At 42.9% G+C, this 26,420-nt stretch overlaps 1 protein-coding gene across 1 annotated transcript in view; it reads left to right on the top strand.

The window, feature by feature from the left end:
• Positions 1–26,420, top strand: part of mical3a (microtubule associated monooxygenase, calponin and LIM domain containing 3a) — a 228,196-nt gene that overhangs the window by 133,473 nt on the left and 68,303 nt on the right. Inside the window, 8 exon segments of the mRNA XM_084335409.1 lie at positions 391–517; positions 2,123–2,216; positions 5,837–5,984; positions 10,867–11,063; positions 15,156–15,274; positions 15,427–15,498; positions 15,624–15,800; positions 25,228–25,326. Of these exon segments, the coding sequence (XP_084191535.1) occupies positions 391–517; positions 2,123–2,216; positions 5,837–5,984; positions 10,867–11,063; positions 15,156–15,274; positions 15,427–15,498; positions 15,624–15,800; positions 25,228–25,326 (1,033 nt within the window).

The raw sequence follows: 26,420 nt of genomic DNA, 5'->3' as shown, positions 1-26,420 counted from the left end.
TAGTAATGTCAATTTAGCAATACAATTAAAAAAAGTTATAGCCCTGCAAAGAAGGTGAACATCTCCATAGACAAATAGCGCTGGCAGAGATCAAACGGCGATGGATATAAGCTCCGGCAGAGAATGGGTTAAGGGCAACACTTAATAAATTACTTTTCACCATTTTTGGTACCGTATATGAGAGTACTGAAATCCAATAACCCTAAACAAATGTGTGCAGTGTATATATAGTTCACTACAAAGTAAAAGGATTCAATGGGTACTTCAGTATCAGCCGGTACTTAATGTCTACTGCTCAGAATCTGCATCCTCAGTGATCAAGTGAGATCTGTACGTCGCCGGTGTGATAATGTTGTTAATATATTAATAATTTGTTTCTATTTACTTCAGGGAGAGTATATACCGTCTGCTGCCCCAGACGACACCAGAGAACGTCAGTAAGAACTTCAGTCACTACAGTGTGGATCCCACCACCCGTTACCCCAACATCAGCCTTAACTTCCTGAGACCTAACCAGGTTAGTACAACATCAGCCTTAACTTCCTGAGACCTAACCAGGTTAGTACAACATCAGCCTTAACGTCCTGAGACCTAACCAGGTTAGTACAACATCAGCCTTAACTTCCTGAGACCTAACCAGGTTAGTACAACATCAGCCTTAACGTCCTGAGACCTAACCAGGTTAGTACAACATCAGCCTTAACTTCCTGAGACCTAACCAGGTTAGTACAACATCAGCCTTAACTTCCTGAGACCTAACCAGGTTAGTACAACATCAGCCTTAACTTCCTGAGACCTAACCAGGTTAGTACAACATCAGCCTTAACGTCCTGAGACCTAACCAGGTTAGTACAACATCAGCCTTAACGTCCTGAGACCTAACCAGGTTAGTACAACATCAGCCTTAACTTCCTGAGATCTAACCAGGTTAGTACAACATCAGCCTTAACTTCCTGAGACCTAACCAGGTTAGTACAACATCAGCCTTAACGTCCTGAGACCTAACCAGGTTAGTATGATTTACTAAAACATAATCAAAACAATAAAATACAAGCAAAACACAGATACAAACAAAAACCTGGAGGTTTAAGATCAAGTCAGCATAGAACCAATTTTCAATTGACGCTGAAGGTCATTCCAAGAAGTTGGTGCACTAAAACAAAAGGCTGACTTTCTAAGTTCAGACTTATGCTCAGGGGACCTTAAGCATGAGCGAGTCATATGAGTGGGTAAGATGGGTCCAAAGTTCCAATCTAGCATCATTACAATATAAGGTGGTAGCTTTCTGATAATGGCCTTATAGATAAACAAATACAGTACCAATGGTCATTATGCCTCTCTGCCAGGGAAGCCCAATCCACCTTATCATAGAGGACAGAGTAGAGTGGTGAGTAACATAGCTATCACCAGTAATAAATCAGGACAGAATGATAGACCGTGTCCAGGGGTTTAAGAGTGGAAGGAGCAGCATTTTTATAAATTACATCCCATAATCCAACACTGATAGGAAAACATATTCAATAATCCCTTTTCTAAGGGCGGCTAAGTGGCGCAGTGGGCAAGGCGTTCGCCACTAACGCAGGAGATGCTGGGTTCGAGCCCAGCTCTCTGCGTTGCTACCGGCTTGGCTGGTTGTTCATACTAACACAATTGGCAGTGTTAGGGGTGGGAAAGCCGGTGGGTGGGGATTCCTCGTTCAGGTGAAAAGATGCGACAGCTGCCTCCTCGTGTACCGGAGGGGACACGTGATGCAAGGCTTGGTCCTCACTGCAGCCGACCAGTGGGAGGCACAGTCTAGCAGCGTTCGAGACGGGGGAGGGGAGAATTGAAGGGAGAATTGGCGAGGCGAAATTGGGATGGGAGAAAAATAGAAAAATAAGGAGAAAAAGTGGTTAATAAAAAAAAATCCCTTTTCTACTAAGCATAGGGAAGTTGGTTCTGTTTATGTAAAAGAAGCCCATTTTTGTCAGTTTTCAAATATGTCTGTCTGGCTGCCGTAAAATTACACATGTAATATGTTTTCACTGTCCGAAACGCCAACATCGTTACATTATTCATTGTTTATAGCTTGTATAAAATCTTCATCTCAAAACACATAATGTATTTGTACTATACATTGCAGGTGCGGCACCTTATCGACACGGGGGAGCCCAGGGAGATGCGTATTGAAATGGAGAATGTGATCAACTCCTCGACACCCAAGCTGGCCCGAAATGGTTAGTAATATTTAAATACTAAACTGTCATCTTTTTCACAATGTATATACAGTAAGGACAATGGGTTAAAGTGCTGTTAGCTACTCTGTAATGTTGTAATTTTTATGAAATATTAGGACTTTATTCCTGAATTAATAATGAACTATTTCCACTCTAGAAAATTACCTGCTTCTTGACAAGCAGTTGAGAGGTAAAATGAAGCCCAAATGCATGGCGCTCCTTTTCTCATGGGTTTCAAATGTTTTTATTTTTTTAACAGCTAAAATCAGTAACTGACATGTACTTATTTAAAGGGGCACTACACCCAAAAATAATGCCGATTTATTTTTGCACATAATCTCACACACGTCCAAAAACAGTTGTGCACACCATTCATTTAGCGTTGCCGTTATTGAGAGTAAATGAGTGATGTCATCGGGGACATTGAATCCTTGTGTTGAGTAATTACAGCTCAATTAAATGATAAGATAGCAGTCCCTATAAGACAAGGAATTGCTATTCTACATACATTTCATGGTGCTGTAATTAACACAACACAAGGATTCAATGTCCCCAATGACATCACTGGTGGCCATATTCAAACTACCATTTACTAACTATCAAACTAAATGAATGTGTGAATTTTTTGGATGTGTGTGAGAATATGTACAAAATAAATTCGTATTGATTGCGCACCTTTCAAGGACTATATGAATGGAGGAATGGCGGATTGTGATGGGATTTTCTTTCATTTGTGTGCACTAACTCAGTCATTTATTTAAGCATTACATCACGCGCAGGAGTGGTTTGTGACCAATAAACCATGCCTAGGGGTGGTCGTTTAGACCCCCCCTAGGCATGGTTTATTGGTCACAAATCACTACTACAGAGTGTGTGTAAAGCTTTTATACAACTGCCAGATTCATCCAACCTTATTTCTATACAATAACGCACATTAATCGAAGATTTATTGAAAAAACCATCCGCCAGAAAAAGTAGTTCCCACAACTACAAAAAAGACAAGTTGCCTCCATGTGGAAGCAGCTTGAAGTGCATCCAACCAAACTAACACAATCCAACTGTGTATTATTGGAATGATTGAGAGAAGTTGCCTCATGTGGAAGCAGCTTGAAGTGCATCCAACCAACTAACACATCCAACTGTGTATTATTGGAATGATTGATTGAAAATTTTATTACCAGATGCAGAATGGGTACAATACAGTACGGCTCAATACACACAATTGTTAAGGGAATGCAGACCTACTTTCCATAGAACTTCATTCTTAGATGCTTCTATATAAAGTAGGTAAAACAAATTAAAACGTTTTCTTTGCTCCTATAGGAAAAAAACGTTTTCTTCGCCCCTATTTTTTTATTTATTTCTTTTAGCCTAAACTTAACCAGTTGGAAACCAGGGGTACAGTAATAAAATTAGCAATCAACCAATCAATCAATTCAATAGACCATGCTCACTTAAAACAGCGCTGCTTCTCTCTCACTCTGACTCCCCCGCTGTTGCAGACAGGAGTGTGTGTGTGTGTGTGCGTGTGTGTGTGTGTGTGTGTGTGTGTGTCACAGTGTGTGTGTGTGTGTGCGTGCGTGGTGTGTGTGTGTGTGTGTGTATGTGTGTGTATGTGTTTGTGGGTACGCCAGCGTCGGACAGTGTGAGAGAGAACGCTGCAGTCAGTAGAAAGTAGGAAGGAAGAAATTTAAATCAATCAATTAATCAATCAATCCGCGATTTTTCTTTTGTTCTAGATTGACTCAAGACCCATCAATTACATCATCCAACATTGTTTAAAGGACTAACACATTCCCCTTGACAGAATCGCTTCATATTTAGTCGTTATGGTGCTTTCAACATAACCATTTGTTGTCCGCGATCTTGTTTTCTCCCGGAGTGAGCGGGGAGTGATATGTGATTCGGTTGTGGGCGGGTCCTGAGCCCAGGACCGTGGATTGTTGCCAATAAAGACGTGTAAATGGCCAATCAGAATCGAGAAATTTGCATGCCGTTGTATAAATATTCCTATTGTATTCTCACTGGCATCGTTCAAAACATTCATGAACAGGTCACCTCTAACAGAACTCTTACCTCCCCTCCTAACCTCTCACTTGCATTAATTTTACAAGACGACATTTACCTACAAACTCACAAGCCGGTGTTCTCGTAGATCTGGGACTAACATGGATGATGAGTGTGGGGCAACCGGCTGGCGTGATGCTGATGATTTGCACCGTGTTCAGCCTGGCCTGATTGGAAGCCACGCCGCGGCCTAGCAAGAGATGAATACCGCTCTCTTAGGATATAATTGGATTTATGCTCATATTTACCACAACTAGGGATGGGGGCGATACACTTATATCGATACACATTACATTTACATTTAGCCATAAAGGTACAAATGGGTGCATAGAAGTACACCAGCATGCAGGAAATTAAGTCTCTGTTCATTTCGAAAGGGGGTCGACCCCAACACTAACCCTTTCACTACCACACTACCAAAGCGTTAACCCTTTCACAACCACACTGCAGAATGTTAACCCTTTCACTACCACACTACATACGGTTAACCGTCTGTAGTGTGGTAGTGAAAGGTTAACCGTATGTAGTGTGGTAGTGAAAGGGTTAAAGTGTGTGTCGTCTCCCCCCCCCCCCCCCCCCCCCCCCCCACACAAAATTTTTAAACCAAACCTATGCCCTTGCTTTCGCGGGAAAGCTGAAGTGGTACCACACTGATCATTTCACTGCAGACGGAGAGTTTCTCCATCTCAGCATCATCAAGGCGTTTGACATCTGCCTGCTGACCGGAGTTGACATTGGGACGTTACCAGAGACGATATTGCATACAAAATAATGATCATGCCCTCTGCTGTACAAACTGTAAAAGTCCCAGCTCCGTGATACTTATCGTCACCTCTTTTCAGGCGATAAGTATCGCGGAGCAGAGAAAGGTATTGATTTATTGACTTTTGATATATGGTCCCATGAAAGACCCTCATCACCCCAATAACAGCCTGTTCAGGCTGCTGAGGTCAGGCAGACGCCTGCGAACACCAGCTACTAGGACAGAGAGGCTTCGGCTCAGCTTCTTCCCCCAGGCCATCAGAGCCTTGAACACTGAACTCTCCACACACAAGCACACATGAGCACACACACGACACGCACGCTGTACACGCTCGCACACTAGCAGCCACTTTAACATGAGCAAGCACACACTCATGCGGCACACGCCCACACTTATGGCCACAAAGGAATGGTCACTTTAAAAATAGTATAGCAACAGTAACAGTGTATTGCACTACCAAAGGACCTAGCATGTCCTTCATGCCCTGTAAATAACTATGTACAAATACCGAGATGCCCCACTATGTTACCTGTTTATTGCACAATGTTGTTTTATTGGATTCTATTATATGTTGCACTACTGTATTGCACATCGTTGCGGGCAAGACCACCCGCATTTCATTGTATACTTGTATGCCGTGACAAATAAAACTCTTGACTTGACTTGACTTGATCTCTAAACATAACAACATAGCTCTACTATAGGCCGGAGATCTGGTTCCCAGGCCGGGTTGAAACCGAACTTGTGTCATGTCAAGTCACTGACGTTCTCGCTCTTGACCTGTACCCAGAATCCATAGCTCGATCCAGTAAGCTGCTGAACTGGTGCCAGAGACAGACGGAGGGGTACAGGAATGTGGGCGTAACAGACCTCACCATGTCCTGGAAGAGTGGACTGGCCCTGTGTGCCCTCATCCATCGATACAGGCCGGATCTCATGTGAGTTACCGGATATGCTGAGTGGACATGGACTAATCGGATGTGTCCAGGTGGAAGCTATACTAGTTTATTGATCTGACTTATTAAATCCACTTTAGTCATGAGGGGAGCGGATCCGTATCTGCTTCCATTAGGGATGCTCGATATTGGCTTTTTTACCGATACCGATATTCCGATATTGTGCAACTCTTAATTTCCGATACCGATATCAACCGATACCGATATATGCAGGGTTTCCCCCCCCCCAAAAAACGGAATAATTTCAGGTAACTAATAATTTCACTGGATATATATATAACAAATATTGTTATTGTTTTTCTTTTTTTTTAAACCGATACCGATATTTTCCGATATCACATTTTACTGCCGATATCGGCCGATAATATCGGTCGGCCGATAATATCGGACATCCCTAGCTTCCATTCATTTGTGCTAAGCTAAGTTAGCTTGCAGCCGGATAGCTTTCTACTGAAATTGGTATCTATGTCCTTCTCTGGAGAGGACAGTAAGCTCATTTCCCATAATGTTCCTTTAATATTCAATTTAATAAAAATGTAATTCATATTTTGTACACTTGAGTGTATGCACTCCTACTACTCTACGCTAGACTTTTCATTTTTCAGCATCGGATCGGGACTCTTCTACAAACGCCTAGCGGAATGTAAACACACGCCCCACTGAAGCGTTTTCAATTCTGCTTGGTGGTGAAAGGGTTACAGCTGCTGCACTCGAGGAGGAGCGTCTCGCACCGCTGTGTTTATGACGGTGTTTGTTGGGTTGCTTCTAATGTTTATTGTGCTGCTGGGGCCTCAGTCCGGGTTCATATATCACTGACAAAACCAGGCGACGGCTCCTTGATCCAACGGCCCCTCAGGGTCCCCCGGGACAGGGTGGATAGGACACACACACAATCACATAAAACCTAAGTCCATAAAAATGGCGGCCATCCATATTTCCTAATGCGGATTGTTATCCCCCAGGAGGTGATTAGCATTAGACGCTATTAGTGCACCGCTTGACCTTTCTAACAAGCGGTGATGCAGAGAGTTGTGCTCTGCTGCCTCTCATAGGCCAGATGATTGGAGGAGGACAGGGGGACACTGATGAGTAGCGGCGCCGTGGGAAAACAACTGCACTTACACCACACGAGGCTGAGCGCTTTCAATGGAGTCTAATGCACTTATTTGGGAGGGCGGGGGGGGGGGGGGGGGGGGGTTGGCTGACCGAGAGAAGGTCCATTACTTTGAGTGATGCGTTGCTTCAACGCTAATGCATTTAAAATGGGCGTAACCGTTCGCGTGTGATGTTAAGCTGTATTGATGATCCGTGTTAAAGGCCATTTTCAAATATAATGGCATTTACTGTAATGTTGCCCGCTGCGACGCACACAGCCCCCCCATATGATTAAGCTGCATCGTTAGTGTGTGGAGGTTTATGTCAGGTACTGTACTGTTTCCTGGGAGTGGCTGGTCAGATGTACAGTATGTTACTGTCATATTTACAGGTCAGGATGGTTTGTAGTCACACTTTTACCTTTATGTGTGATGATCCACCACATTATCAGACCACAAATAGACTTCCTAATGTTAACAGGCTTTTACTAGGGTTTCAACATTTTGGGTGGACACTTTCCATGGTAATTTATGGGAATATATTGCAGTTAATGAAAATGGAAATATAGGGGTTATTTGCACAGGCTGTATTTGAAGTAACATTTTAAGTCACTGGTAAGTTAATGACAACACAGAATTGTTATAATAGAAAAATGCTGTTTCCCTCACACTTAGACACGCTTCTACACATATGCCACCTAGTGGATCTGCCACAGAGTCTTAAGTTACTATGGCAACCAGTCACTGCCCAGTCAGTTATTCAATTCACAGCCAGTATATGTGTAACAGTCAGAGTGAGATTATTATAATAATAATTATTATTTAAAACTCACATTTCACCTTAATAATAATTTTACTAAACATAAAATCACATTACTTTTAATGTTTTTTTTCTGAATTATGTTTATTTTGCATTAAGTAGTTGTGTCGTTGCTGCTATCTTTTTTATTTTATTTTTTTCAAAACTTTGTTTATTGAAGTTTTTCGTTGCAATATGAGATGAGCACAAGGTCAAGCTGTATACATATATGCCAGACGTATTGCACATATCTACATATAAGTAGTCAAAATATAGGTCTGTTGAATGTAGACAATATACATATTGCACAAAGCTACATATAATTAGTCAAAATATAGGTCTGTTGGATATAAACAATATACATATTGCACAAAGCTATGTATAAATAGACAAAATATAGGTCTGTTGAATGTAAATAATATACATATTGCACAAAGCTACGTATAAGTAGTCAAAGTATAGGTCTGTTGAATATATAGATATAGACTAAAGCGAGTACACCACAAAATAAATATAGATATTGTTTCGGACATACAGTCAATTAAACAGATATGTACATTCAGGACAAGGGGACTGTACAGCAGAAATAGAGGAATGGAACACATTATTATTTTTTTTAAGTGAGAAGGTAAACATCAGGTTACATTTGCACATGTAGATAGGTCAATCGACTGGACAGTGCTAGGCTAGGAGTGAGCATTATTTATGGGGGGGTCGATTGAACCTTGTTTGTTGCTGCCATCTTTAGTGTTAACTTGTGGCTTTTCCATTCAAAACTACCACAGTCTGCACCATCTGTGTCATTATATTATATAGACTGGCTCTGGACGGGGATATTTTAACCAAAACGTGACACAAGACCTAATATCGTCTTATTATGTGCATTTCCACCAAAAAGTTCACTATTATAAGAAAATAGTTTTGTATTGAAATTGGGCGCCATTACCCAAATTCCCAAGCTTAACACTTTGGCTGCCTAAGGTTAAATTCATGATATACCATAGATTGCCAGCGCTATTTGTCTATGGAGAAAGTCCCCTTCTTTGCAGGGCTATAACTTTTTAAATTCTATTGCTACATTGCCATTATTAGGGCCCATTCAAAGTCCTATATGTATTGTTCATTGTGTAGCAACGTTAAACTTTTTCATTCACATATTCATAGTAAAGTATGGTCTAATGTATAAGTATGTTTTCATCTCTTTCTGCAGCTTTCTCCAGAACGTGATATATAGCCCCAAATGCATTATATTGATGATGAAATACAGTTTGATGGCAATCAGCGCGATATAAAAAATTCCAACTAGACGTACTTCTAGAAGTTACTACACGTCATCTGATGTTGACCGGATGGGCGAGGGGGCGTTTATAATTCCGTGGGCAGCGTTATACCAATCATCTAATGTGGGTCAAATGTTGATAATAGCAGTTAGTATCGAAGACGGTAATGTTACACGCTGAAACTCACCCCAGTCTCCGCGCGCCGTTGGGCGATCATCGTCGAGTAGAAATCTTATCATTATGGGATATATTTTTACCCGGTCCATCTCCAGCTTGTATAATGGTATATACGTCCAAATCATGTTGTTTATCGAGTTATTGCCAATCGATCACCGTGTAGCGTGACGAGCCAGAGTCCCATGACCCATAGCGAGCGCCCGGAAGTACTACGGTCGTCATGACAACCTCTATTCAACATCCTGTTTGGCGATTGCGCCGATCGGCCACCAGATGGCGCTCCTGAACCGCCAGAGAGCTCAGTGGGTCCTGCTGGTGGATCTCAGGCCAGCGGAGGGGACATATGAATCCGATCGCAGATTTTTGAAATATTGATATAAGGACGACGTAACGCGTCCTCCGGCAACTTTAGCATGGCCAGCAAAGACGTCTAAAGACGGGTCCCGGCACTCAAAGTGTTAACTCTCCATGGAAAATGTCCAGAAAGTTTTCGGAAAATGTACCATAAAGTTTCCAACCCAGTTTATTGCAACCAATTATCCCAAGAACCTGTGAGAAACGCTACTCTTCCATGTAGACTTTATGCCACTTGATATGTTCTGTATGTTCTGTATACATTTTCCATCCCACTGTATTGTTATCTTTATCCTAATTGGTGTAACGTCACAGTGACCAATTGCAGTCACTCTTATTGTCTGGGACCAAATACGGCCACGCCCCACTCCCAGTAAATCTCTAGAATGGGTTTGGGGCGACGCTAGTATACGGAAGTGGCTCTCAAGGTGACGATTAGACAACACTTTATGTTGTCAGTAGATGGCAGCATTGGTTTAAAATTAAAAGGTGAAAATGTTGAAAACTACAACACTGCATTTCCCAAGAGCGTTAGCACAGGTCGCAGGTCACTGGGATGTGTCTATATTCTTCGACGTGATCTGAACAGCGGTAAACTAATACTGCGACCTCGGTATAGCGACCGCGAATGGTCAACTAATTATCTTACCAAAAGTGCGCTGGTAGCGTTACATATGTTGTCTAAAGGGGGACATATGGTACAATTTAAGATTCTAATGATAATCGGCATATAAAGGACAACATAGAGCATCGTTAATTTGTAAGAAACCTCAATGAAAACGGTGCAGGGTGCTATTGTTATGAAAATGTTATAGAATCCTATAAAAATGTGGACGCATTTGGTTTACGTTCCGTTATATACCGACCACATCGTGCACAATTGTACAGCCCTGGCCTATTTTATTTTATAATTCTATTCTATTCTATTCTATTCTATTCTATTGTGCTTCTATTTTAATTTAATTTATATTCCATTATATTTTCATTCTACCTTTTTATTTTATTCTACTGTAATTGTCTGTCCGTTAATGTCGTGCCAAAAACGACCAAATCAAATTCCTTGTATGTGTCAACTACATAAAGACCTTTCTGATTCTACAGCTGTTGTATTTTATAGCATTACATCCCTGCTGACTTTCGCTCCCTTCTTCTCCCGTCAGTGATTTCCAGTCGCTGGACGAGAGGGACCAGGAGAAGAACAATCAGCTGGCGTTCGACGTGGCAGAGAGGGAGTTTGTCATCTCTCCCTGTATGACCGGCAAGGAGATGTCTTCTGTGGTGGAGCCAGACAAGCTCTCCATGGTGATGTACCTCAGCCAGTTCTACGAGATGTTCAAGGACACAGTGCCCCCTGGAGGTGAGAGAGTGGTGGTGACCTGCTGGGTTACACAACGTTTGATTGATTGATTGAAAACTTTATTAACAGATTGCAGAATGGGTACAGTACAGTACAGCTCAATACATACAATTGTTAAGGGGATGCAGACCAGAGAAAGACTTTCGTCTTGTTTACATCAGGGTCCCCCATTTTCAATTCATCGTAACATGACATACATGACATACAGATAGACAGTACTGCTACATCTATACATTTATGACATACCAGATTTGCAAATACAGTACTGTTTGTGATACAAAAAGAGTCCAGAAAAAAAAGTATATACATTTGATGTAGAAACTGTACATTGGATTGGGTAGGTGGGGGGGGGGGGGGGGGGGACTGTACATTGGAGGTGGTTGGGTGGGTGGGGGGGGGGGGGGGGGGGGAGGTTGGGTAGGAGTGGGGTGGGTGCGGTACACTGTACAACTGTACAGACAAAACTGTACATTGGAATATTGACAAGACCATACTTGGTAATTTACTGTACATTGGAGGGGGTTGTGTTCGGACATTTACATTGGCCAGTTTCGAATTGCAGTCTCCCTTAGGTGTTTTTTGAGTGTTTTTGAAAGTGGGTAGTGATTCACATTCCTTTACAGCTTTGGGTAGGGCGTTCCACATTGATGTGGCATAATTGCGAAACGTGTTTAGTCCCTTGTTTGAGCCGAATCTGGGTTTAACATGATTTGTGGAGCTCCCTCTGGTGTTGTGATCGTGGTATTCACTGACCTTTGGGAAGTATTTTGACATGTACATGGGTACCTTGGTCGTGTAGTGTATCTTGTAGACCAGGCCCATTGCAAGTTGCTGTACTCTGTCGTCTACTCTAAGCCATCCTAGGTTGTCAAAGTGGGCAGGGGTGAGGTGGGTTCTAGGAGTAAGGTCAAGCAGTAGTCTGACCAGTTTGTTTTGAGATGTTTGTAATTTTGTTTTTAGCGCCTTTGAGGTGCTTTGGTACCATGAGGTACAAGCATAGTCGTAGTACCCTTGAATGAGTGCTCCTGCCAGAGTCTTCAGGGTATTCCTGTTTACCAGTGAGGAGATCCGGTACAAGAATCGAGTTCGTTGGTTGACTTTTTTTATTACATTGGATGCCATTTTGTCACAGGAAAGATTTGCCTCTAGGATGGAACCCAGGTAGGTAATATCTTCTTTCCTTGTGACAATATTGTCACCCACTGTAACTGAGAAGCCGTCGGTCTTGCTGAGTTTGTTATTTGAACCGAAGAGAATGGACTCTGTTTTGCCCATGTGTAATGATAGTTTATCAGCGAGCCATATGCAGATTTTGCCTAGTTCTGAGCTGAGGGTTTTTTCAACCTGTAACTTGTTCTTGTCAGAGACCAGCAGGGCTGAGTCGTCCGCAAACAGGAACAAGTTGCAGTCACAAGCTGACGACATGTCATTTGCATAAATTAGTATGCTTCCTTGTGGAACACCACAGCTTACTGTGAGGGGGGGGGGGATAGGGTACCGTTTACCTCCACCATCTGCTCTCTCCTAGACTATCAAAAGACCTGTCTCAAACCCTGCCCCTTTTCTTGATCCTCCAATCACAGCTGTCGCTTACCTCTGACTTCCTCGTACAAACTTTGTTTGTACGCGGAAGTCAGAGGTAAGCGACAGCTGTGATTGGAGGATCAAGAAAAGAGGGCAGGGTTTTGAGACAGGTCCATTGCTTTTAGCTTGTCAATCAGAATGGTGTGATTGACAGTGTCGAAGGCCTTTTGTAGGTCCAGCATGACCATGCCGCAGTATTTGCCCGCGTCCACCTCTTGTTTGATGTGGTCGTTTAAATAGAGAAGGCATGTGTCAGTGGAGTGGGATGTTCTGAAGCCAGATTGGAATTCGTAGATTAGATTTTTTTCCGCGAGGTATTTTTCGACCTGTTCGTATAAAAAATTGTCCATGACTTTCGAGATAGAAACAGGGCGGTAGTTGCCTGGGTCTAATTTACTGCCTTTTTTGTGCAGAGGGGTCACTCTCGCAATTTTGAAGTCCTTGGGGACGTGTCCCTGTTTTATGGAGAGGTTTATTATGTGTGTGATGACTGGGGTGATGGCGGCTGCTGAGTCTCTGAGGAATTTGGAGGGGATGTTGTCATGGCCAGTGGCCTTGTTAGGTTGGAGGGCGCTCAGTTTTTTGAGTACCTCATCTGTTGTTACCATTTCCAGTTTGAAGTCGTCTTTGTGGACCCCTAGGTTCTTGTAGTATGCTACTATGTGTTCTACCCCATAATGCCCTGAGTGGGAGGGTAGTTTGTTTACCAGTGTTGTGGCTATGTTTGTGAAGAAAATGTTTAAGTAATTGGCTACATCCAGCTTTTCTGTTATGAGCTTAGAGCTGTTACATCATGCCCACCGCAGCGTTGGGCTGAATACCGGCATCACTGCTGTTTTTTATTATATTATTATTATTATTACGCTCTCGTTGGGCTTGCGGCTCTGCAGATATACCCTACTTCTCTGTCGAGATTCCAAGCGACCCTATTGGGTACCAGAAAAGTCACATGAAACACTGCAGACCACAGATTGGTCAGAAGAGATACGCGAAGTGCTTTTACTTCCTGAATCTCAGCCATGAGCCATTGATCAGAGCTCAGTCACAACACGGCTAATAGTACGTTAGCTCCCACCGGAGACCGGAGTGGATTGCCGTCGCTCCTCAGGGAACGAGGCATAATGATTTTACTGCAACGAAATGTTATAATAAAAGCCCTTCGTTCTATACACTTGTCTGATTGAAAACTTTATTAACAGACCGCAGAATGGGTACAACTCGGCACGCTCTGAGCAAAGAAAGGAACTTAGATATTAATTTAGTAACGCTTGCCTTGCTATGGTCCGGTAAATACGAACGTGTAACTATACTAACGTTAATGCCACAAATCGAATGCCTTTGTAATCATAAGTAGTAACGTTATAATAATAATAAGAAGAAAGGGTCGGGGGGGTAACCGGCGGGCGCGCCGCTACCACTCCTGCCCGCGACACCTAGTGAACGGCGCACGACCAGAGGGGAGACTTCGAATCCGTGTTTCGCTTTTAATAACGAATGCGTGCTTGCCGAATCCCAAACAATATTCATGCTGCAAAGTCATCCTCTAAAGATAGACATTTAGACTAGAGGCAGGCTATATGCTATAAAGAGTAGACCACTACTAAAAAAAAAATGCATTCAAACTTTTTTTTTTTTTTTTTTTTGTGCGTGCGGTAAAAACCGCGGCGGTAGGAAATATTTTGCAAATTTGTGCGGTAAGGAAATAATCAATACCGCGGCAGCTCTAGATGAGCGTGTTGTCCGTCTTTATGTTTATGTTTGAGAATCTGGTTTTAAGTTTTTTACTGCAGCCTAGTTGGTTATTGAGTAATTTCCAAAGCTCACATGGTTTGTTTTTGTTTTCCTCGGTTTTGTCATTGATGATTTTTTTATTTTGCTGTTTTGATCATGGAGTTTACATCATTTCTTAGTCTGTTTCTTTCCAGTTTGAGTTCAGTCACGTGGGCTTGGAGTTCACTGCTCGTGCTTATTGTGTGTGTGTGTGTGTGTGTGTGTGTGTGTGTGTGTGTGTGTGTGTGTGTGTGTGTGTGTGTGTGTGTGTGTGTGTGTGTGTGTGTGTGTGTGTGTGTGTGTGTGTGTGTGTGTGTGTGTGTGTGTGTGTGTGTGTGTGTGTGTGTGTGTGTGTGTGTGTGTGTGTGTGTGTGTGTGTGACTGAGACTGAGACTGAGACTGAGACTGAGACTGAGACTGAGACTGAGACTGAGACTGAGACTGAGACTGAGACTGAAATGCAGAAGTTAAGTCCACTGACGAATGCTGTGAAAACGGGATGCCCCAGATCGAGGCTATTGCCTTTTCCAGTGCCTCCTCATACACAGGGTTCCCGTGGGGTCTTAACAAGTCTTACATTTAATAATTAAGCCTTTTAAGAGTCCTTTAAGAGGTCTTAAATTATATTCAAAGGGGTCTTAAAAAGTCTTACATTTAACTGAATTTAATCGACAGGAACCCTGCATACACCTCCAACCTCTGTATCTAAAATCCTTTTGTTTCTGTTCCAATTTGCAGAAAACCAGAACCTGAGCCCAGAGGAGAAGGCGACGCTGATTGCCAGCACAAAGTCTCCCATCTCCTTCCTCAGCAAGCTGGGCCAAAGCATCGCTATCTCCAGAAAACGCAATCCCAAGGTCGGGCTCTTTGATACACGGCTTGTCAGCGGCAGCTCTCCCCGTCCACTCATTTAGATACTGGTCGCTAAAACATTTCCCTGTTATCTCGTGAGTCAATAGCCTATCCTGTCTGCTTTTAAAAATAACTCACGGCGCGTGTCTCGTAACAGGACAAAAAGGAGAAGGACGTGGACGGATTGGGGAAAAGGAGAAAGACGAGCCAAGCCGGTCACTCAGAAGACGTGAGTCTTGTAATTAATTCCCCCTGATTTAATTCACAAATGTATTACTAAAGTCAAGTCAGCCAGAAGGTGTTCCAATTTCAATGGAACTAAACTGAGAGAGAAATATATTTTTTTAACCCCAGGAGGAGGTATCACGGAGCAGCCGTGACGACCGGCCGTCCATCTCCACTGCCTTGACGGACAGGAGGATAGATTCTGCTGCCGTGGGCAACCATAACAAGGTCAAGGTCATGGCCACCCAGCTGCTCGCCAAGTTTGAGGAGAACGCACCGGCCCAGTCCACAGGACTCAAGAGACAGGTATGAAGAGAGAGAGAGAGAGAGAGAGACTCATACAATATGTCTCTGTGTCACACTGGTGGTGGTCCGTAATCTATAAGCGTAGAAAAGTGCTTTTCACGTAACAGAAATGGAGGAATAGGAGGAAAGTGACGATGATGTGTTCCGATTCCCTTGACGACAAAGATGATGTTGTCAGGTTTCTATAGCCGTACGTATGAAGAGAGGCAGTGTAGAATGTCTTCTGTGTCTTACTGCAGTGAGCATAAGCATAGGGAACGGAGAAATGGGACAAAGGTTATGGTGATATTCAGAGCCCCTCGATGAAGAAAGAGGTCGTCACTTCTCTGCACTCACCCACCCACACTGTCGTATTCCGTTGACCGTGAGGATTCCTCGGCGGGCCTTCCAGTTTTATGATGGACGAGCTGTAGGCCACTGTACTAAATTGCTGAGTTCCAGAATGTTAATATTGGTGTGACTGGCCTATTGGGCTATTGTTCTTGGCTGTAGTAGGTGGTCTGAGAGTGCTGACTGGGCCTGCTCAGGGGGGGTGGATGGGTTCACAGAGCCAAGCGCTGTGGGTCGCTCACTCCCTGGGACCAGCAGAACCCGGGCAGTGGTGGGAGGGAGGTGTAGGCCGAGGGGAACACTAGCCACTATTGTTTACAATACATACAGAGAAGAAACGGCTCACAGAACACTGCTTCTCCTCTGATAAGATCTTTAATTACCACAAAGGCCTCTGTTTGGGTATTGCTTAGGCTAAAGGAAGACTTGGATCTGTGGAGACGGTACTGTAACGCAAACTGGAATTTTGAGGTTTCTGCAAAAGCCTGGGATGATCTAGTTAATATAGATGCAGCGCCAATGTTTTTGGAATATGTTAAGTCTTCATCTTTTTGTAACAAATCAAATCAAATCAAATGTATTTATAAGGCCCAACAACACACGTTAATGTCCCCATGGGCCGTACAGGTCTTCTTTAAACAAGTCAAGAAGAAAACATATCAATAAGTCAAGAACTGAACAAGGACACCATAAGGTCCAACAAATCTAAAATAAATGCAAATAAATGAAAGAATGCAAGCACTCCCAGACATACCCCACGCGAAGGTAAGGAAAAACTCACTAAAACCTAACAATAGGTAAAAATGCTCCACAGGCAGTGTGGAGGAGAGAAACCTTAGAAGGGCCATTCAAGGGGGGATCTCCCTTAGATGTCGGTGATAGTAGTGTTGCAGACGGACAGTTGGTAAGCATGCACTCAAGTGTGTAGTGAAACACAGATGAGTGTAACAGAAGGATGATCAGAATAGAATAGAAACATTATTGTCTGCACATGCTGGAAAGTTTTCTTTGGTCCACCCAACAGTTCATTAAAATCATTCACCAAAACACAGCACATCACAAAGAACACAGATAGTGCAAATAATCTAGGCAATAGATATAGAGGTTAAAATGTTATTAACAGGTTCATATTTTTATATCTCTTATATAAAAAGGTTATTACATGTCTAACAATTATGCAGGATGACTACATTCACATCCACACAGCACTGCATTCACATCCACAGAGCACTGCACTCACATCCACACAGGACTGCACTCTCATCCACACAGGACTGCACTCGCATCCGGTACATACAGTACTTTCTAGGAGTCCATAAATTCACCCCTGTATTGGCAATAACGGGAGATATGGGATGGGAACCGTGTGGAATAAGATGGAATGGCAGCATGTTAGCTTTATGGAACAGATTTATAAAAAATGCCAGAGAGTCGAGTTGCTAGGAAAATGTTCAACTGGGATGTATCTGACCTTTTCCAGAATGTAAATACTGTTAACATCTCCTTGGTTAAGGAAGCCTTGTCTAATATACATCAGATTAAATGGGATTACTACATACCAAACCAAAACTAAGAACATTTAGTACGATACAAAGTTGTTATAGAAATGAAAAATACAGGGCGTGGCTAGGCGGTCAATGGAGTAGCACGCGGTTTGTTTGAGCTCTCGTCGAGCTTCTGCTTTATTTTAATTTAATAAGCTTTCTACTTCACGAAACTTGGTGAATTTTACTCAGGAAACATTGATTAAACCAGTGGACAATGTTTTCATGGACAGATGGCGACTACCAGTTCCAAGTCGCCGGACTCGCCGCTAACCACATCGCCAAAGATGCCTGGCGTGGACACCGCAGCCTTGAAGGCGGAGATTCTCCTCACGCTAAAATCGGACTTCGCAGCGGTGATAATATCAGAACTGAAAGAGGCACTTTCCAAAGAGTTCAACGGTATTAGAAAAGATCTGAAAGAGATGAAAGCAGAAATGCGAAGTTGTATTGCGACATTACACGAGGAGGTTGACAAAATGAGGGTCTCAATCAAGGACGTGGAAGACGGTCTTTCGACGTGGTCAGACGAGGTGGTAGCGTTACAAACCACAATCAAAGACTTAAATACAGAGGTGGCCGGTCTCAGGGGAAAGTGTGAGGACATGGAAGGAAGAATGAGGAGGTGTAATGTAAGGATACTCGGAGTGGCTGAGACGGATGGCTCGAGTTCCACGGCGTCGGACTCAAAACTACTGAAAGATGTGCTACAAATGGATAATGAAGTGCTGGTAGACCGCTCGCACAGAACACTGGGGCCGAAGAGGACAGACGGGAAGCCTCGTGCTATCGTGGCTAAACTCCACTACTACCAGGACTGTGTCGAGGTGTTGAGCCGGGCGTGCGCCCAGGCTCCATTACAGGCCAACGGAGTGACTATTGCAATCTTCCCCGATTATGCCACAAGCCATAGCTGTGTTTACTGAAAGACGTGCTACAAATGGATAATGAAGTGCTGGTAGACCGCTCGCACAGAACACTGGGGCCGAAGAGGACAGACGGGAAGCCTCGTGCTATCGTGGCTAAACTCGACTACTACCAGGACTGTGTCGAGGTGTTGAGCCGGGCGCGTGCCCAGGCTCCATTACAGGCCAACGGAGTGACTATTGCAATCTTCCCCGATTATGCCACAAGCCAGATCTGCGTTTACGGAGGTGAGGAAGCTACTACGCGGTCGAGAGGACACCCGGTACGGCATTCTTTTTCCAGCCCGACTTCGCATCACGCACAAGGGAAAAGATAAAGAGTTCATCGATGCAAGTGAAGCAATGAGCTACGTCAGAAAGAACATTGTGCACGCAGCAGCAGGAGAGGTCGGGTAGGCTACCTTTGGCACACACAATGCTAGCATTCTTTAGAAAAGAAAAATAAAGGATTCTTGAGATACTGTTTGCTCTGCACATCACTATCAGAAAGGGGAGATACTCGGATATTTATATGTTATATCTGTACCGTACAGATGTTGTGAATGATGTGCCATCTTGTCCCCAACGGGTTACTGCTTGCTAAAAGTTCACTGTAAAATCTGCTAATTAACAATTTAGTGTAATGATCCACCTACTCAGTTTCAAGAATTTACCACTGGTTGTTATTAAGCTATATAACACACTCAACACCCAGCAAATCTCTGATCCTATATCAACAGACCACATAGAAAGAGAGATGTATCAGTGTGTACGTGCTGCTTATGATATGCAGGTGATGTGAACAACGTATCATTCAACAGGACAATAATATGTATAGAGGCTACTGTAATGTCTACTGTGTGATAATCTATGTGTAGCATCACCTGCCTAGCATTGAGAGGGCGCCACTGGATACCATATATCAAGCTAAGTGACTCACCAATCTCCAGCAAATTCATTACCCTCTACTTATGATGTACAGGTGATGTGAACAGTGTATCATTTTGGCTCCAATAGGACAATATGTGTATACACATACAGACATATAAACATGTACACACACGCCCACACCTACGATGACGCACGTGCTTGCACACCTAATGGATGCACTATCTAGACATACCACACACACGTAGGCGCATATTACGCGCATGCACAGACACACATGTAGACACACATACACGTTTACACAGATACAGGGGCATAGACCCACACACTCACACCTACACACCCATACGCTTACACCCTGGCTGTGTCCGATACATCCATGCACACACACGTAACTGCACAAGCACTGAAGGGCATATGCCCAGGTACACACCCATTTATAGACGCATGGACACACGCACACTCCCACGCCTCTTCCAATTTATTCTATATCACCCAATCAGGCACCCGTTTTTGTGTTTAACGGGGCATGTTGGTTGCCCTTGCTTGGGAGTAAGGTGTTCTGCCTTATTTCGGGGCCTGCTTAATGTGAGGTTGGGGGGGGGGGTTACCAGGGGGTTACCAGACTTGTACATTCAACATGCTTAATTGATCAGACGTCTGTTTTGCTTTTCACCTGCAGTTGTGCTGAGCTCTCTCTAGGTTCCAGATGCATGGCCTCTCGTCTACAATGATCGACACAGGTGATGCCGCAGGGCTGGAAGGGTGCTCTGTCAACTTTGTGAGTTGGAATGTTAAATCACTCAACCACCCAGTAAAACGTAAGAAGATACTTAAACATTTAAACACCAATCACAAGAAACCACATGTTTATCCCCTCAATGATGGATAAGGCCTTTGACAGTTGGGTTGGGAGTGGAGTGACTACGCTGTCTGGCCTCTATATAGATGGCAACTTTGCCTCCTTTGAACAGCTGGTACAGAAATACAAAATCCCTAGGTCACACTTCTATAGATATTTGCAACTCCGGAGCTTTGTAACTTCAAACTCTGATTGCTACCCATTGTGTCCTCCTGCCTCTCTCTTAGACTCAATCTTGAACTGTAAACTGATCCAGAAACAAGCTATAAGCAGAATCTACGAATTACTTAATAGAAGCAACTTGACACCTCTAGATGTCCTTAGGGGCAGATGGGAGACAGACTTTGATGACCCTATCACAGAAGACACATGGGACAAAATAATGCAGGGGATTTTCTCTTCCTCCATATGCCTTAAACATGCTGTTATCCAATTTCGACTGCATTGGTCTAAAGACAGGCTCTCTAAAATATATCCAGACACATGCGACCGCTGCAGACAGGCTCCAGCCACTCTGCTCCACATGTTCTGGACGTGTCCAAAGTTACACACCTATTGGCAGGCCATATTTGACACCTTTTCTAAGATATTTGGAAAGGTAGTGGAGCCATCACCATATATTGCATTATTCGGAGTGGCCCCAACGGACATCGACTTTAGATGGTGGGAATCTAGAATGCTGGCCTTCTGTTCACTCTTGGCCAGAAGGCTAATACTGTTCAAATGGAAAGACCCAGGTCCACCTGTGTACGGCCACTGGATGAGAGAGGTCATGTATCATATTAAACTGGAGAAGATCAGGTATACTCTCAGAGGTTGTACCGAAAAATTCCACAATATTTGGGATCCTTTCCTGACTTTCTTTGAGGGTATGGAAGCGGAGAGTGTGACAGAGGGGATCTGACTGGCCTTCCTAGTCTCAGCTTGTTATTCTTTTATGTTCTTACTTTTCTTTTTCTATGTCTACAGAGTACAAGAGGTACAAGAGATGCTTATGTCACTGCTAAAAGGAAAAATGCTGATTGATTAATGAATGATTTAAGGTATTTTAGAATTACTTTGTCTGGTATAGGGGTGGGGGTGGGGAGGGAGGGAGGGAGGGCATTATTTTACCTTTCTTTTCTTTTGGCCCATGAGGGACCGCCTGTAAAAACCGAATATTATAATAAAAAAACCTTGTTAAAAAAGAAAAAAAAAAAAAAACTGTATGTGTCTGCTCCATTATCAAAAAGACAAAGGTCATTGTGTGCCCAGCTCCGCTCTGGGATTTTGCCCCTGCACCTCGAGACCGGACGTTACCGGGGGGTCACATAATTTATTGATTGATTGAAAACTTTATTAACAGATTGCAGAATGGGTACAATACAGTACAGCTCAATACACACAATTGTTAAGGGGATGCAGACCAGAGAAAGACTTTCGTCTTGTTTACATCAGGGTCCCCCATTTTCAATTAATCAGGACATATATGACATACATGACATACAGATATACAGTACTGCTACATCTATACATTTATGACATACCAGATTTGCAAATACAGTACTGTTTGTGATACAAAAAGAGTCCAGAAAAGAGTATATACATTTGACGTAAAAACTGTACGTTGGGGAGGTGGGGTGGGGGCTGTACATTGGAGGTGGTTCAGTGGGGGGGGGGGGGAGTTTGGGGTGGGGGGGAAACACTGTACAACTTGAGAGGAGAGGAGCGGATCTGTATTTACTGTGGTATTGATATTGAGAGTTTCATTTTATGTTTTATTGTCCACTATACTATGAGTTGCGTAAAAAGTTATTTGACAGGTGTAAACACCTTGAGTTAATGTGGTTTAGTGATGCAGATAGATTCAAATGGATTTTTGATCACAGGGTTTTTGCACTTGCTGAATATTTAGAGAAAGCTTGTGATAAACGCACGAAAATAACATATATGTGATGTATTCTGATGATGTGCATGGTGTAGCTTAGAAACCATGGGAAGTGATTATGTTCAATTGTTGTTTTTGGCGTCTTATAATCATGTAAGGCATAGGTGTCAAACTCACGGCCCGCGGGCCAAATCCTGCCCGCCACGTCATTTGATGTGGCCCCCCAAGAGCTCAGGTAATTAATATTGGGTTAAAAAATAGCAGTGTTAAAATAATTGTGGGTTAATGCGTTAATAAAGCTTTAACTTTGACAGCCTTAGTTATTACACATTCTTACACATACATGTATGTTGAACATCTGAGGTAACAAAGGAAAAAAGCCAAAAGCACTTACTCCTCAGACATTCTTTGACAATTTTACAGCCCAAAATACAAAAAAGATCCAGGCGGAATAGGTAACAAAGGGTTGAAGAAATATTGTCTGAACTGTCAGATGCAAACTGGCTGTGTGACATAACCGAGCATCTCGCTCAATTGAATAAGAAGCTGTAGGGACGCAAACAAGTCCCACCCAAAACTTGACCAATATAGTTGTGAACTGAGACAACCCTTATTTTGTTATTTTTGAGTACAGTTACAGTTGTGTGTTCATGCAGACACATAATAGCAATTTCATTACGAATTGAAAATGGGGGACCCTGATGTAAACAAGTCGAAAGTCTTTCTCTGGTCTGCATCCCCTTAACAATTGTGTGTATTGAGCTGTACTGTACTGTACCCATTCTGCAATCTGTTAATTAAAGTTAATTAAACTATCTTCCATTAGTTGGATGTATGGCCTCTGCAAGGTTGTGTGCAGCCATTTGTTTTTGTAACATCTGCTACATCTGTCCCACGTGTTCTTTGCAGCTCACAGTTGTTAGTTCTGCCCCTCTTGACTGTGACAAAAAGGTTTTGAACAAACTTAATGTCATAGCTTGTATTTGATGATATTCTTCTTTGTTATTTACTTGAATGGTTTGATCATTGATTGGTGGAGTAATATGGGGTTCTGATAAACTAAAATTATTTGTTAAAATAACATAAGCTAACATATATTTTTACATTTATGCAAATGAATATGCAATATGTATAACTTGAATAAGTAATAAATACAGAAACACCATGTTTAACAATATGTAAATGTGTAGCTACATTTATTTTACATTACATTAACATTTATACGGTCTTTGGCCCTTTGAGGGCAACCATAATGCTGATATGGCCCTCTGTGAAAATGAGTTTGACACCCCTGCTGTAAGGGATGGGTCGTCGGACATGACACAAAAATAAAATGTCATTCATTAATTCATTCATTCACATCTACACATCACTGCACTCACATCCACACAGCACTCTATTCACATCCACACATCACTGCACTCACATACATACAGCACTGTATTCACATCCACACAGCACTGCATTCACATCCACACAGCACTGCATTCACATCCACACAGCACTGCATTCACATCCACACAACGTTACATTCACATCCACACAGCACTGCATTCACATCCACACAGCACTGCATTCACATCCACACAGCACTGCATTCACATCCACACAGCACTGCATTCACATCCACACAGCACTGCATTCACATTCATGCAGCACATCACAATCACCTGTGCAAAATATAGTAGGCAAAAATAAAATAGCATTTAAAGGTTACGTGTCTTGAAGAACTTCATGTGGAATGAATGCCATTCTTGTATATGTTCGTGGTTGCCAAAGGCATCCTGTAGTGCCTGCCAGATTTAAGCCAAACTCTGAGACCAGAGAATGTGAGGGTTCCTCTGTGATACACAGAGCCTTCCTCCTCTGCTCCCAAAGAGCCCCAGACTGGCTCTGTGCTCTTCCGCTCACTGGCTACACTGACCGCCCTCGCCAGCTCGCTGCTGTATTCACTGTTCAGATTCCCACACCATATGGTGATTATTAAAGGACAGCACACTTTCAATGAATAGACTTACAAACTACTTCTAAAATGCGTTGGCTTACTCCAAAGCTGTTAAGTCGTCTAAGCAGATAAAAGACGTTGCATCTTTAAATGTTACAGACGATGTCAAAAGCGGCTCACTGAGACGTAATCCAGCTGTCGCTCTGATAGCCTGCTTGGTAACTTGGATCATATGTGCTGTTGCCTTTTTGGCTCAAGCTGTGTCGCACTGGAAGGGTGAAAAGACAGATACTTGGGGTCAGGTTCACAAGACATGAATTAAACCAGTTCCCTTCAGTGGAAGATGCCTGTAGAGAATTTTCTAGACTAGACTTGAAGGAACACGCCAACATTATGGGAAATACACTTACTGTCTTCTCAAGACTCAAACAAAAAGATGGATACCAATTCCCTCTCTGTGCTTTCAGTTAGCCTAGCTTGGGCCACATCCGAGTCTGTATCTGCTTCCATTATTTTGTGCTAAACTAGGCTAGCTTGGGCCGCATCCAGGTCTGTATCTGCTTCCATTATTTTGTGCTAAACTAGGCTAGCTTGCAGCCGGATAGCTTTATGCTGAACGCACAGAGAGGAAATTGGTATCTTGGTATCAGAAAGCACATTTCCCAAAAATTTTGGCGTGTTCCTTTCAGCCACGCCTGTGAAACTTTCCCTTTTATGTCAAAACGTTTTACGTCAGTTCTTTATTTCTTCTTTATAGTTCTGTTTTCTGCATGACATTTTCATTTGACTGTCTTTATTATTTCCAGGTATTGTTATGAATGCATGTTGGGCTATAGTATATCATAGCCATTATTCACTCAGCTGCTCAGCATGACTTCCTGATGACTTTCCATCATTTCCTTGAGGGTTTTATATGAGGTCACATGTTTTCCAACCAGCATGACTCTTTCTCTCTCTCTTTCCTTCTCTGTTCCTCCCATCATGAATCATGACTTGTGACTCGTGATGGACTGCATGACTTGCTCCTCCTGGCCTTCTTATTGGCCACCTTCGCTGTCACTCATCTTCCACCTCCGGTCACAAAAGGGGGAGTCCCTGCCCAATCTGGACCTCCTTCCCCCTTGCCCGCCCCCGGCCCCCCTGAAAGAGTCAATCCGCCTGGCCCCTGTCCCGGCGTGGAGAAAGGTAAAGAGTGGACCCCACCCTTAGAGACTGTGGTTCTAACCCCTAGACTGTCACTAGAGACTGTGATTCTAACCCCCAGACTGTCACTAGAGACTGTGGTTCTAACCCCTAGACTGTCACTAGAGACTGTGGTTCTAACCCCTAGACTGTCACTAGAGACTGTGGTTCTAACCCCTAGACTGTCACTAGAGACTGTGGTTCTAACCCCTACTGTCACTATAGACTGGTTCTAACCCCTAGACTGTCACTAGAGACTGTGGTTCTAACCACAAGACTGTCACTAGAGACTGGTTCTAACCCCTAGACTGTCACTAGAGACTGGTTCTAACCCCCTAGACCAGCGGTTCTCAACAGGGGTGCCTTGAGATTTATAAAAAAAGATGTAATCCATGACAGCTCTGAAAACAAAATGTAGGGCCAAGTTGAGCCTTGAGGATGACATGCGTGTTGCCTTGTCAAAGATCTCCCCACGTATTGACCGTATTATTAGCCAGCAGCAGCAGACCTCGCATTGAGCTAGAAATGTCCACTGAGTGAACGAGTGCTTATTTTCTGTATTTATTTATATTTTTTGAGAAATGGTAACTTGGTGATCCTTTTCTGTATTTAAAAAAAAATACATGATTTTCTGTTTTTGAGAAATGGTCAAACTTATCCAAATATGCTATTTTTATGGAGAACAGTGCAGCTGCAACAGATAGCACGTTGGTGATCCTTTTCTGTATTTAAAAAAAAAATACATGATTTTCAGTTTTTCAGAAATGGTCACACTTATCCAAATATTTTTATGGAAAAGTGTGCAGCTGCAACAGATAGCACTTTAGTGATCATTTTCTGTAATTCTATTTAAAGAAATATGCTATTTGATTTACTACTACAAGCATTGTAATGTCAACAGTACTAAGCCATTTAGACCTGAAACACCTGTTAATAATGCATTATATAGCCTGCATATACACACAAATGTGTTTCCCGGTTAAATAAACATTATTTTGAAAGCAAGCACTTTTGTCATCATTGTAGCCAAAAAGACAGGACCGGAAAAGTCTTTATTGTATGTAGGGGTGCCCTGGAATTTTTTTATTGAACACAGG

This window comes from Notolepis coatsorum, assembly GCF_963971535.1.
Source record: "Notolepis coatsorum genome assembly, chromosome: 18".
In the NCBI taxonomy this organism is placed as follows: domain Eukaryota; kingdom Metazoa; phylum Chordata; class Actinopteri; order Aulopiformes; family Paralepididae; genus Notolepis; species Notolepis coatsorum.
Note: the sequence above shows the minus strand (reverse complement) of the source record. Positions and strands in the feature narration are given on the sequence as shown.